This window comes from Aulostomus chinensis, chromosome 9 (assembly GCF_037954235.1).
Source record: "Aulostomus chinensis isolate RoL2024-O1b breed Wild chromosome 9, RoL_Achi_v1.0, whole genome shotgun sequence".
Taxonomy (NCBI): Eukaryota; Metazoa; Chordata; class Actinopteri; order Syngnathiformes; family Aulostomidae; genus Aulostomus; species Aulostomus chinensis.
The window spans coordinates 21,677,329-21,692,212 of NC_141328.1; the positions used below are offsets into that span (position 1 = coordinate 21,677,329).

Genomic DNA, 14,884 nt, shown 5'->3' on the forward strand with positions numbered 1-14,884 from the left:
AAGACTGGAAAAAAGGACGCCATCCCCGCAGAGCTGCTGAGTGAGAGGAAGTCATCTTCAAGAAAGTAAAAGAACAAGATGATAAGTTAGTAGAAAGTGAGGAGCAGGAAGAAGGACAATGAAGGACTTACTCAGAGTCGGGGGAGACTTCACATATGCTGTGGGATGTTGCAGACTGGGGCGGGGAGGGGGAGGGTCCCTGGGCCGAGCCATTTGGACCAGGGTTGGAGGCAGTGGGGGGAGGAGTGAGGACAGAGGAACTGAAGGATGCCAGGATGGAGGACAGAATATCCAGGTGTTCACTGGACGGTTGTCTACCAAGAGGGTTTGAACCTGTGACCTGTGGGACAGTCTGTCCAGGGTACCTACATGGAGGGGCGGAGTCCAGTCGTCCTCTTACGTGAGCCGAAGGAGGGAGCTGCTCCTGCTGGGGCTCCTCTGAGATGGGAGGAGGAGGGGAGGAGGAGGGAGGCTGGTCAGGGTGTGCGGGCTGGCGAGGAGGAAGAGTGCGCAGCCACTCCCGACACGGTTGGGCCTGGGCTCCCACCCCATTGGTCTCCAGCTGCTCTCTTGACCTGCTACTCATCAGCGCCCCCCCCAGGTGCTCTCGGGATGAGGCCTGCCGGCGGGTTAGTGTGTTAAGCTGCGACCTGGACCCGCTAAGGTTTCCCTCCATGAACCCGCCAGCAGCTCCCCCACTTCCGCTCAAGTCCTCCCTGGATGCGTGGACGCTGCCCCCGTGGTGGTTTTCCAGTCTGTCCCTGGATCCTGCCAGGTTCTCCCTGGATGAAGAGAAGCGCTGGTGATCCAGCCCCAGTCCAGCAAACCCTGCTCCCTGCCCGAGCCCCATCTCTCTTCTCCTGGGTAATAGGTCCAGGTTGTCCCTGGAACCCCGGCAGTCTAGCCGGTCCCTCGACCCCCCCACTGTCTGCCTTCCTAGAGGATCCCTGGACAGCTGCCTCCGAGCCAGTGAGTCCAGGTGCTCCCTGGAGGAGTAGCGTGACCCCGGCTGTGAGAGGGAGCCCGTACCTCCGCCAGCGCCGGCTGTGGCAGAGTACATGCGACCATACGAGGCCGCAGGAACACCTCGGTGACCCAGAGTAGAGGTGCGATACCAGTTTAGCTCACTGGGGACACGGCCAACTGTTGAAAGACCCTGAAGAGCTGGGGGACAGCCAAGACGGTTCTTCAAGATGCCTGGAAGGAGACAACAAAAAAAATAACAACAACATGAGACAGAGGGTAGGAGGGAGGGAGGGAGGTGTGGGGAGAAACGAGAGTAGAAAGTGCAGAAGGACAAAGAATTCATGAGTGATGAAGGGGGGAGGAGAAAGAGGATGTAGCACAAAACATAAGAGCAGGAAAGAAATGTTTTGAAAAAACTAATGACATTTCTGGGCCATTCTACATGCATTGTTAACATTTAATGAATCATCATCTTGGGTCTGAGTAATCTGGAAGTCCAGGGGGGACGTCACACCGAGACGTGAATCCAAACATACTGAACATTGCTGGAGTGAAAATGTCAGCCGTTCTCTCAGGCTCCATGAATGCGCCTCTGCCTGCATTTCTCACTCTCGCGCTGGGAGCTTCTGTACCTGCATGTACGTGCGCTGAGTTTATGGTATTCAGGGTAAATTGAAGTATAGAAGTGTCAACAAAACTTTTAATTTAGCCAAGGAGGTTTGAATTTTCACAGCAGTAAGTTAACCGCCAAGCCACTACATCTTTGGCGAGATCCAGAATGTTTTCTTTGGAAATCTTACATGGAAACATATTTAAAGTGAAAAAAAAAAAAAAAAACGAGCGTGATTCAGATTATCACACTAGGACAGAGGGAAGTTTTTAAACAGCTTGATGTTACTCATCATGGCAGCGTTTCTGGTGAAAGACGATAAGACGACTGTGAACCTTAATAAGTCTCTTGTTATTGTAGGAAGCACTGAGTAGCACAGGTACTTGCGATGTCAAATAACACTGCTTCCTTTTGTACACGTGCGTTTTGTCATGTAGGTAGTTTTTGCCTTCTGGTTCGATGAATAAAGGTAGCAATTCCAAAACTGAGTTGAAATTTTTGATCACATCGTTTTCTTTATGTGGGTGATGAGGTTGTTTGCTGTTTTATTTTGGATTCGGACAGAAGAGGTAGAGCAGATTTTCTGGAGGCGGCCTTGTTGCCTGTTTGTTATTGTTGGGAGAACGCTCTTTACTCAGAAGAGGGACCTTTCCAAAACTTTCTGGAGCTCTGGGATCTGCGAGTGCCCTTCTAGGGTGCAAAGAATTCCCTCCGGCTCTTGTGACTGCAGCTGATAAACAAACCCAATTGAAACTCAAAAATCTGAAAAGATAAATGATTGGTAAATTCTCCACTTCCTCAAATGAGAAAGGACCGCTAGTTAAGATGTTTAAGAGATGATAAACAGAGGAGAAATGTCTCAGTTAATGAGGCAATGAGCCGTGCTTTGAGTGAGGCATTGCTGAGTCAGCAAGCTGACATCACCTCCAACTTCCTGCTGGCGAAATGGCCCATTTAGCCCTTTTGACTGGGACTGCAGCAGTCAGACAAGATGTTTGTGGGTTTTTGCTGAACAATATGATGAGGAAATGATATGTATTGTAGACACTGACATCCAGAGATGCAAAACCAAAAGCTCTCAGAAGAATAGAAACAAAGACAAGAAACACTCCTCCTCACCCTTGCGGTGCCTGTGCGGCTGGGTGAGGCCGCTCTCATCCCCACTAGTCAGCGCCGCATCAGGCTGGTTGTTATTGGCAGCATCCTTGCTGTAATCGGCCCCTAGGGGGCGCTCCGAGCCCCACTTTTGAAGGGTGTGTGTGTCACACTCCTCCAAAGCTGGCCAGTAAGACAGAAGGTCGTTTCCATCCAGATCTGTCACACACAACCAGAACGGAAAGGTTCTACTTATGAAGCTCAGTTACAATTCAGGAAAACAGCAGGAGTCAGCAGACAACCTCATATGTGCTCGATTCAAATGTCAGCCGGGATAAATGAAGTGTCACATGGTAGAAATGATTCCAAGTTATGAGGAGGAAAGATGAATTGTTTATAATTAAGTATGTGATTTGCGTACCAAACACCGCAGATGAACATTTCAGGTGCTGTCCGATCTATCCTTGAATAAACTGCTACAAATACACATCTATTCCCTCATTTTAGCTCATTCAATCAGCTCTGACATTTGACCTAAAACAAGAAAAGGCTCATAAAAGCCAATTACTGTCACCTACATTCCTGCTGTGCTCTTCTGTCACGGCTCATTCAACGACTCAACTAAACCAACCGATAGCACGTCTCCTTAAACCGGAAGTGACCTTTCAATCGACGCCCTCATCCCTCAGTGGTGCGGCTGCGGTTCGAACGTATTGATGAATTGATTGGCAATGTGGATCCCTTCTGACAGCCTCACTTACTCTGAATAGAGGTCATGTGATCCACACAGCATTTTAGACTAAGAATATAGATTTTGCTCAGGTCTGCCCTTTTCTCACGGCAAAGCATTTCACACATGTGACACATACATCACACACTTTGAAGTACATTAGGTCTTTAATTATGCATGCCGTTCACACGTATCATCAAGTAAAAGGGTATTGATTAATTATTTAACATTTAATCCTGACATTTCTTCTTGTTTGTGTGCTTTTCTTTCTCTATCACAGGGAAATAATCCTTAGGGAGATTTTCTGCTAGTTTCAGTGTTACTTTACTGTATTTTAACTGTATTTAGATTTTTTTCTGAATCTCATTTGTCCTCACTTAAGTTTTCTCTCTTATAAATACATAATGTGGGTGTTTTTTTATGGTGACAGTGTGTTGAACAGAGTTAAAAACAGGAGACTCCCGATGTGTTTGCTCCATGTCCAGCCTCCCACCTGTTTTGATCTCAGTCAGTGTTTTAGGGGATAAACTTCCAGATAATAAAATCTTGCACATGATTTGCTTCTGGCTGACCTTTGCACTGCAGTGAGTTCATGTGGACCAGAGCTACCAGCTACTGCTACCCCACAAGAGAGCAAATGTCACTCTTAAAATCCTATTTCATCTTTTTTGAAGATGTGATCAGTCAACATGTTTTATAAGAACACTCCTTCTGCGCTGTTCTCAGTCACTCTTTATCAAACTGATGGAACCGTTCCATAACTCACTGTAAATGGTTCAATCATCAGCCAGACCCAGACAGCTTTAGCTGCTACACTAGAAGAGGAAATGCCTTAAAATGTAGGAGAGAACAAGTGCAAGGATACGGGATTACAACATCAGAATGGTGGTCAGCTACCTTTGGTACCATTGTGGGTGGGCTCAGTGAGCAGACGCTCGCCGTGATTGGAGCGTTTGAAGCGCCGCTGGATGCGGCCCCGGAGACGGACGTTGTCTTCGCTCTCAGATGATGGGATGGAGAGACTACGCTCCTCCTCCATGGAGAGATCTGAGTCTGAGTCTGAGTCCTCACCTAGGAGCAGAGAGGAACCAGGATGACTCTCATAGGGTTGTTGTTTGATGTGTGTGTGTGTGTGTGTGTGTGTGTGTGTGTGTGTGTGTGTGTGTGTGTGAGTGAGCTTGTGCATCTGTTTGCGTATTTACCTCCATCTCTGTGGAACATGGCAACATCCAGGTCTGTTGCTCCAGTGTGACCGATGTTTTGTTCCAGAGTCTGACGAGCTAAAAGATTTTCTCTGATAGATAAAGAAAAGAATGAATGAATACACACACACACACACTCACACACACACACACACACACACACACACACACACACGCTTTAAAGAAACAGCCCCACTGCGGGAGCATTAGTGTTGCTCTACATACAGAACAGAACATTGTTGAAGCCAATCTTCTTAATCTTTACCCCACTGACCCACTAAACACACAACAGGCTTGTTATCAGTCAAGTGGTTTCCTCCCTCAAGCAACATCCTTCCAAACCCGACAGCACACACTAACATGTTCCTGCTGAACAACAGAATGATGGAAGGGTTGCCTCATTATTTGTATGCGGGAGAAATAGTGTGAGTTAGCATGACGTAAGTTAGCATGGTTGAACATCTTCATTCAACATCTAATTAGCATGCGTTTTTGATAAAATGCCTGAAATATTATCTGTGTGTGTGTGTGTGTGTGTGTGTACTTGCGTGCATCAATACCTGGCAGAGCTGACGGAGGAGATGGTAGAGGTTCCCAGGGTGATGCGGTGGAGCCCACTCTGCTCCAACAGGGATGCATTGTGATAGGGGTTTTGTGCCTACATCCGTGTGCGCATGTGCACACACACACACACACACACACACACACACACACACACACACACACACACACACACACACACACACACACACAAAACAATCACAAATGAGATCAACATCATCCAAATAATGTTTGTATTTATATTTGGTAACAGAGTTCTGGACAGTTTTGCTCATCGCAAAGAGGTGAGGCAGTGCTGAAACATGCCTCTGACTCTATATGTGAATACTTGAAAAGAAAAATAACGCTTTTGGGCTAATTTCTGCTTGAAGCACAACACATACACCACATTATCCCGAAATTACAACTGCTGTCACACACACCTTCCTGAGACACACTGAGCTTTTATAGTATGTGAACAAGATCATTCAGAAAGAAGCTAAGCAAGTGGAGCAGAAGCTGAAGTGGAAATAGGACATCAGCTTTCTATACTGTATTGCGCCGCTGCCATCATAAATCATACAGTATGAGTGTATGAGTCAGAGCCGCCACTCAAGGATGCTCACAGATGCAAACTCTACGTTCCATCAGGGGTTAAAACTGCATCATGTTTGTGTTTCTAATAATAGGATTGGAAGGTATAGTCATTCTGGACACGATGACTCGCTGATGGATAGGAAGAGCTGCGGAGGAAATGGGGTTTAAAAGGGTGGAATGAACTGCAACTACAGTAACGCGCGTGCTAAACATACATGACTCAAGCGAACACGTCAAAGACACATATGGAGTTCACGAGATAGAAAAGTGGATTTAAAGGGAACTGTCAATATGCGCACACATGCACATACACACACTGACATGCACACACACATGCACACGCACGCACACACACACACACTCTCACACACGCACACACAAATTTTAAAAGATGGGCTGAAGAAACCAGTGGTCAGGGTGCAGTCAGCTATGAACAAATAAGCACACACGCAAGATAGAGGCAGCCACGGAAAGAAGTGAAGGCAGGACAGGGTTTTACACACAGAGACACACACTAGTGGCTATATTGTTTTATCTGGGTCAGTCACAAAGCCTGAAGGCAGAAGGAGAGCAGAGAAGGAGGACAGGAGAGATGGATGGATGGATGGATGGATGGATGGATGGATGGATGGATGGATGGATGGAAGGAAGACTGGAGGCAGGAGGGTTTTGTGCTGTCTAGTAATGGGACACACTGACAACGTGCATCCAGGATAAAATTTACAGCCTCATATCCGACTCATATTCATCCTGCAAAAATCCCATTATAAGATTATAGCCCATGTTAATGATTACGATCCTTTTAATCTTTAGTTTTATATCATATACAAAGCAGGTTTGTTGAGCTGTGGCAGATATGAATGTCCTCAGGATGGTTAGTCTGAATCCATCTCCTTGTCTGATTAGCAACCTAAACTTAAACGATCACACAAGGTGAAGTGAACCGGAGAACACTGCCAGTCACCCAAATTTGATTTCCTCTTGAGGGCTCACGCGATGAAGGATGACAACAGCTAATAGAGTCCAATCAATGAAGAACCCCTCAGTACAGACATTAGGATAGGCAGCGTTGCTCCCTCCCAACAGGACTTAATGAGATTACTTGTAGAAGTTGTCGAACAGTTCCCCTCCAACCTAGAAGAGTTTGCTACTGTAGCTCCATCTATCTAATGTTACTCCTGAGGTTACAGTAGTAGAAGCACAGCACAACTTCCTGTATAGGCAGCTGCTTTAGAGTGGTGAAGAAGAATTATTTCCTGTGTGTGATATTCAGCAGGGCTAACTGAGCTAACGGAGAAGTTAGCTTCAGGGCTAATAAATAATGTAATACTGAGTCTCTGTTACTGGTAGAGGTGTGTGTAACTCACCGTGTTCTGTGGTGGTCTTGGCGGGTCTTCTCCAGGGCTCTTCTTACCCAAACAGGCAACTCGCCAGGCCTCCTTCACCTCCGAGTTGAACACAGTGAAAACCAGCATCACCGACAGACCCTGGAGAGAAGAGTAAACTGACATTCAGTCGCAGTAAAATGAACTGACTGGTAAGTCTTATCAGAGCTCTGTATTCTGCACCACTTACAGAACAAACACTCAGTTCATACCTGTACAAGGCAGAGGACGTTGAATATATAGTAGAAAGCCAGGATGCTGTTGTTGACAGCCATGAGGCCACAGAGCCAGGTGGAGGTGGCCACCAGCAGCAGCAGGAAGGCGTTGCGGATTGTTGCACTGGAGGGAGATAAAGCAGAAATGTGGATTCAACAGGATCGATGTGTAATCTAACATATTCCCTGGCAGCTATACCACAGAAACTGTGTCCACATTAGGGGTGTGAATCTCAGCACCGAGGACGATTCGATACACATCTCGATGCACTGCCAGCGATACGATACTTTTAACGATTATAATTTTCTGCCGATACGATGCGATACGATTTACCCTCTTCACAATGCGATACGATGCAATAATCATTTAGTTCAAATCAATGCGATACGATATGATGCAATTTGTTGCGATATGATGCGATTCAACATGATGCAAATAAGCAAAGAAAAAAAAAGAAATTAAATGAAGTACCCTCTGGCTCAGGCCCTAAAAAAAAAATGGAATTCAGTATGGTACGACAAAAAGGATTTGGCTTTATTCCTTATGGGCACTTGGCAGTAAATTCAACAAAAGTGCTGTTTGTCTTTTTTACAATGCACCACTTCATGCAAATTCTTTTTGCCATCTTAAAACAGCAACAACTTTCCTCACACTTTCACATCGTCTATGCAATCACAATAGCAGTGGTTCTCTAACTTTTAAATTTCAAGGGCCATCATAATTCTGAGTCTACAAATAGAACCAAATGAACCCATAAGTGTCCTTTGGGTTCCGTTTTGTACAGTTACACGGATTAGACAGACCTGCAACTGTTAAGGAATCTGAATCAATAAAATCCTAAAGGATTCCAATCCCAAACCTACATCACACAAGTGCTCTGTCCTAGTCGGGTCATATTACAGTACACATTATCAAACAACTAATGCACGGCCTAACATGGTGCAAATAAACCATTCAATGGCCATAACACTGTCTGCCAAACTGCTAGAGTTGACTTTCTAACTGGCCACTGAGAATCAGTGATTTGAGTGAGTTCTGCAACAATAAAAGAGAAAAACAATTGAACAATAATTACTGCTGTAAAAAGTACAGTACACAGCAACAACAAAACACTCAATGAGTAACCTAAAGTGACTTTTTCAACAGTGCAATCAATGTTTCTCCGGTGTCCGGCGAGGAACTAGACGGGGAAGCGGGGAGGTGGCGGTAGACTTGTCGGTGATGTGGTGTACTCTTCTTAAGTGGGTCTGCATGTTTGTCGTGCTGCCGTTGTATGGCTTCCAAACGCGGCATTCTTTGCGAATGACGGACGTTTTGTCGAGCTTTCCGTCTTTCTTTGCGAATCCGTAGTGTTTCCAAACATATGATTTAAACGTTGCGGGTGCATTAAATATAGAAGCTTCCTCGCTGCTGTTCGCGCGAACGTCCATGCTGTTTTACTAGTAGTGTATTGTTTGTGCCTCACGGCTTCCATCCGTATTCAATACAATACGCAAAATAATGATGGTGCATTCATAGCTCCTGGGGAACAGCAGATGGGGTGAAGTTTAACATGAAGAAAACGGCGCTTGCATCAGATTTTACCGATACCCACCAACGCATCGAGATGAATCTAGATTTCACCCATCAATTGCATCATACCCAGTGAATGAGCCGATGCACTTGCATCGCGCATATGCACATCTATGCATCGATTAATATTGATTATTTTCCACACCTTTAGTCTACATGAGGTCATGCTATTCAGTCAGCCCTCTTATGTCAGCCAGACAGAGCTCTTTTGCAATAAATATATATGTGGACACAGACCACGTATCAGTTTCGTTCATGCCTTGTTTGTGTAAGATGCTTCTAACATGCCTGATGCATCAACAGCGTGACTCATGGGTGTCATGCTGTATTGACATGGTCGTTCTTTGATGGGGAACACCATTTCTTAAAGCCATACATTGTTACCCTCCCGCATCACTTTGTCGTGACCCTAGAATGCAGAAAGAGCCAGCCATACATATTTAGCTTGAAGCTAACAAGGACTGGCTACAAACAACGGCACAGTTTACGGCAACTGTTATGGTATGTTTGTGAATTACTGAGTTTATAGCTAGATTAAGAAGATGTGGATTACATTGGATGATGCCCTTGAGAGATTTTGCAATATGTAAACACTTGGAACAGTTTTGCTGTCGTTTGTAGTTCATGGCGTCATTAGCCTCAAGCTAAATATACGTGGCTGGCTCTTTCAAGAAACAATGCAACAGTGAAAACATCTTCGTGAGCTCCAAAAACCTAATTGTGAGAAGAAAAATACACCATTTGTGAAAAATACTGCTGCCCATCTAGCCTCTCAATTCGCCCCTTCATTAGTAAACTAGCTCGTTTAAGGTGTGGGTTTGTACGCACATGACAGGGAGCTTCTTGGTCTCTTTCTGAGAGGGGTTGCAGGACATCTTGGCTACAATCATGAAGATCCCTCCATCCATCTGGAGAGAAGGAGAATGATACATTATGCATAAAAATATCTGGATGTAACTTGAGCGGCTAGCCGACAAGGTTGTGTTAGCATCGCTGACTGTGCAAGCTAACACCGGGCTAGACGCTATATTATAAAAAAGCAATAAACTCGAAACACTCATCCTTCATGGTGTGATGTTTAGATATTAACCAAATATATGCAAGGCAATTTTATGCCTATTTCCACCCAGTAGACAGGAACAATGAGTTTCTCTATGTCTTTCCTCCATCTTACATCATTTCTCTGCTTAATTTCCTCTTTCATTCAGTCCTCATCAAAGCTCACATTGAAGTGTATTAATTAGCAGAGGTTTACCATCAGAATTAAGCTCCTGGTAGGCTATTAGTTTGTTACATAAAGACTTTCAAAGTTACCGCTTTTATGCATATAAGTCACTGTTTGACCAAGGTCTCTCCGGCTTCTATTATGTGAATTAAAAAGGCAAAACATACCTGAAGCGAGCATTAATGATGACTTCCATAACTCTAAACTACAGCGTACAGAGATAATAGATGTTTTTAGCTCATTGAACGATTGATTCTCATTGCAATTGTGGAATTAAAAAGACTCGAAGGATGACATGAAGGAATACATAACAATGGCAGTTTGAGTTCTCTTTGCTGTCAACAGTTCTTTCCAGAAAAGGGACAGTTGTATAATGCTCTCCACCCCTCGTAACCTACAAGAACAATTGATTTTTGTCTTTTTTTGGCAAAAAGCAAATGTGGCATATGGCAGAAAATGTCAAACAATACAGTGTCTTTGAAAAAAAGCACACAGAATCGTCAACAGTGGTCCAAAATTAACTGTATCAGAGAGAGAAGGGGGCGCGTACCAGTATGACGATGCCAATGGGACCGGCGAAGCTCCAAATGAGCTTGTCGTAGATGGAAATCCAGCAGAAATCTGGGTTTCCGTAACCTTCTGGGTCCAAGCCCACGGCCAGGCCTGCAGTAAAGATAGACAATCACATCAACTCATCCATTTTTTTTACACACTAGACACCCTTAATTAGTCTTTCATGTAAAACCTATCTGTTCCGGTTCTGATTAACAATACTTTGCATCAAAGCTGCTTCAATTCAGTGTTTTGAAGAACAACAGGATCTGATGTGCTGCCAAATATTCCTGATGGACACTTTAACTACTACAGCCTCCAGGTATCTGTTTTAGAAAGATAGTTATTTGTCCTTAAGACAGGAAACAGTACCTTTATAATCATAAATAGTTGCACATAATACTTGCTTTTTATTGTGCACAACCAGTTTTTGGACCATGTTAGTACCAGACATGGTTGCTAGGAGACCTATGAAATGTGAAATCTTTATTTCCTACTTGTCCTTGTACGGACAAGGCTGTCAAGGTTTTGTCAGTCATGGATGTAAAGAAAACTTTAAATTTGACTGCAGAGAAATGCAGTGTGTGTGTGTGTGTGTGTGTGTGTGTGTGTGTGACAGAAACAGAGCTGACAGATGGAAAATGCAAATGTCTGTGGGTCTGTAAAAGAGGGAGAGAGATATTACTTGCTTAGTGTGTGTGTTAGTGAAAGAAATTGCTTTTCTGTAGGCATATGTGTGTGTTCACTTTACTATCTCCAGATTACAACATCGCTGACACCTTTTTTAATGAGTGTCAGTGAGACAACTTATCTACACAACCAGACACGGTGTGCACATATACGACAGTGTGTTGGCATCGGTGTTGAAAAATGGCAAGGGTGTGTTTTCATTGCCTGTACTTGGACATAGCAGAAATCTAACAGTGTGTGGATGGGTCTTACCAGTGATTATGGCGGGAACTCCCCAGCCGATGGCGTAATAGAACCTCATCGCTCCAAAGTTGATGTTGCGTTGCTCAGTCTGCATGCGGTAGATATGAAGTCCCTCCACAAACATCCAGGCGAACGTGGACATGAAGAAGTAATGAAGCAAGATGGCGACGACCGTACACAGAAACTGGACAAGAATGAAGAGAGAGAGAGAGAGAGAGACAGTGATCGGGTGCGACAGAAAAGTAAAAGGGCAAAGGATGAGGAAGAAGAGGATCGAGACAGCAGAGGGAAAGCAAGATAGTTGGATTAAGGTTTGGAGGAGGAAGGATTAAAAAAGAGAAGACAGAATGGAGGGGAAGGAGGACTTCAAGGGAGCAGAGAAGTGAAGATGGTGTGTATAATCATCCTTTTCTGACAGTTGGAGGGCAGATGTCTTGCCAAGTGACTCTTGACAAGCATCCGTGATATAATTACAATGAGAATAATGAACAGAGTTTACAACAACACTTTTGAAAATACCCCCAGCTATGGCAGGAACTAACTGATACGAATGTAAATTGCAGTTGCTAATGTGCTGAATTAAAATAATAACACCCACGAGGGCTTTCTTAGCTGCGATTAAGGGTACAACAGCACTGGTAAAAGAATGCCTAATGTTCATGGATGATTATTTCTGTTTGTCTTAAAAAACATCGATGCATTGATGCAAACTTCGGATTTGTCATTATCGTTCCCAAAACTGCAGAATTTAAAGTCCCTTCTGTGGTCTAACTGCAGCTCTTTTAACCATAATCCTGACATTTACCATGAATTAGATTGAATATTAGCATTTTCATCTCTCCAATAAATTACCCTTTGGCTGCATTCAATCACGTCTGGAGTTGTTGATTTGAACTCAGGAGCCTGTTTGTTAGGCCGGATAAGAAGGATGCCATTCAAAATGAAGTGGCCACTGAATTACAGCATGCAGATATCTCCAAGTGCCAGTCACTGTCTGCTGAGAGAAGTGTGCTGTCTGACTGAAGTCAAGAACTGAATCTTAACGGGAAACAACTTTAAAACACGGAGAGATTTCAAAAAGGATGGTTGTGGGTAACTGCCAAAGATATTTTAAAGTCAAACAAAATGAAAACTGACAGAAATCTGGACTTCATTCTTAGTTATTTGCGTTCTTATCGACTATAAACAGCAGAAGAGGTAAATACAGCGTCGGGTGTTCAGTCTTGCTGTGGCTGAAATCAGATTTGCTTTCGCTTTCATTCTTGTCAATCAGTATTACTGCTGACTAAATACTTTGAATGAGTGTTTATAAGCCTTGGTTCCCCTGAGGAATCCAAGTCTGGAATGTTCTCCAACATTGTAGGTGTGCTGCTCTGCTGCAGCTCAAGTTCCCTTGAAATTAAATACGAAAACGCAACAAACTACACACTCTTGGAGCGAAGTACAGTACACACACTATAAACTTGTAAGTACCATCAGTCTGTACATAAATTATTCTAGAAAGCTAAAATAAAATTGTAATTTGCCTAAAAAATTATAAGAACAAAATAAAAGAAATGTAACATGTGAATGCACTGTCGGTAAGAAAGGTTAACTTGTACTACACAGAAACTAAAAAGAGCCTTGGTAAGAATCCATCCATACGGTGGATTTCTCATACACGCGCGTGCAGACACACACACACACACACACACACACACACACACACACACACACACACACACACACACACACACACACACACACACACACACACACACACACACACACACAGGCAGAAAGACCGAAATAACCTAACATGCTCGTCCAAGCATGATGCACTTGAATTAGAGAGCATAGTGTTCATCTAGAGGTAACCAGTCACACTGTAGGAGCTGTACAGTCAGCTGTGTGTGTGTGTGTCTTTACGTGTGTGTGTGTGTGTGTGGGGGGGGGGGGGTGTTTGTGTGTATAGATGGGGTTTATAGCTTAATTAATGTGATTTCATGCTGAGCGAGCACATATGTGCAGCACTCTCATAATGAGCCTGCTCTTTATACACACTTGTGATACGAGGCAGAGAAAGAGAGAGAGAAAGACGAGGGAAATCAGTAATGTAGAGTTGAACAAAGGTGGCAGGAGGGAGAGCTGTACAGTCTAAGTGTGTGGAAACAGAAATAAATACTAATAATTGCTCTTGCTCTCACTATGAAAAAGTGAACTCACTTCAGGAAGTTGAGGCCATTATTTCCCACTTCCACTCTTTTCAACAAGGCTAAAAAGAACAGGACTGTGACATGAATTTAAATATTCTTAAATGCTGTCACTGAAGAAAAATGGAAGGAACAGAATTATAGAGCTGTATCTACCTGTTGTTCGGTCTGATTGACACCCAGTAGAAACACCAGCTCTGATAAAAACATGGCCGCCGCTGTGTTGGAATGGATGCTTCGAGTGTTGGACTTGAGTCCTCGCAGGCAGGAGAGCACCAGGACAGTGAGGAGCAGAGCCAGCATGGAGACACACAGAGCAGAATATGTGACCAGGGCCAGCGTCTCCAGGTCGCCCTCCAACTGCTGCTCAGGGAGAGACACACAGAAGCCTTTGTGAGCTCAACACACCTATTTGTGAGTAAAATACACTTTTTTGGGCGAAGTATCATTTCGAAACAGAAACACTGGGCTACCTCTTAACCGACCACAAGCCAAAAATGTAGTTTATCAGTCAATTTCAGCAGGCTTAGTGATGCTGCTGATGTCACAAGCCTGCTGACGCCACAAATCACTGGAAATGCTACCTTTTTTTTTGCCTTTGAACCTTCAAATGAATGTGCAAAAAAAAACAAAAAATAGAAATTCAATGCAAACATAGATGAGGAAGGAGAGATGAGCAGAGACATCAAAATGAATAATTCAAACAGTGTCTGGTTTCTGCAAATTGCTAAAGGCTTCAAAAAAAAAGTTAAGACAGGCAAAAAGATCTCTGTATTTAAACTAACTCGAGTAAATGTAATTCCCTAAGCCTGTGGTATCAAAGTGTTTCAGGCAGCGTTAAAGAAAGCAGACATGAAAAATGTAAAAAAAAAAAAAAAATCAAAATTATCCCAATGAATCAACCAGACAAGGCAAAATAGTAAAGTCTTAAATGTATGAAATGGATTCATCGCTGCCTGAACACGTTCGGAGGGCTTCCAGCATTCATAATGGACGACAAAAGAATTTTATGAGCAAAAAATCTCACATGATCGGAGACGCTCCACTCTATATATCCCTTCAGAGGGAA

At 43.8% G+C, this 14,884-nt stretch overlaps 1 protein-coding gene across 4 annotated transcripts in view; it reads right to left on the bottom strand.

The window, feature by feature from the left end:
- celsr3 (cadherin, EGF LAG seven-pass G-type receptor 3) overlaps positions 1-14,884 on the bottom strand; it is a 94,761-nt gene that overhangs the window by 592 nt on the left and 79,285 nt on the right. For 2 of the 4 annotated variants that reach the window (XM_086214254.1, XM_086214253.1), the window contains exons 27-37: positions 13,972-14,178; positions 11,633-11,807; positions 10,689-10,801; positions 9,742-9,821; positions 7,338-7,464; positions 7,108-7,227; positions 5,164-5,261; positions 4,604-4,695; positions 4,299-4,472; positions 2,696-2,890; positions 132-1,197 (exon numbers count right to left, since the gene is read on the bottom strand). In XM_086214254.1, the coding sequence (XP_086070380.1) occupies positions 132-1,197; positions 2,696-2,890; positions 4,299-4,472; positions 4,604-4,695; positions 5,164-5,261; positions 7,108-7,227; positions 7,338-7,464; positions 9,742-9,821; positions 10,689-10,801; positions 11,633-11,807; positions 13,972-14,178 (2,447 nt within the window). The remainder of the gene's footprint in view (positions 1-131; positions 1,198-2,695; positions 2,891-4,298; positions 4,473-4,603; positions 4,696-5,163; positions 5,262-7,107; positions 7,228-7,337; positions 7,465-9,741; positions 9,822-10,688; positions 10,802-11,632; positions 11,808-13,971; positions 14,179-14,884) is intronic. The other 2 variants (XM_086214252.1, XM_086214251.1) reach the window with 2 other exon arrangements.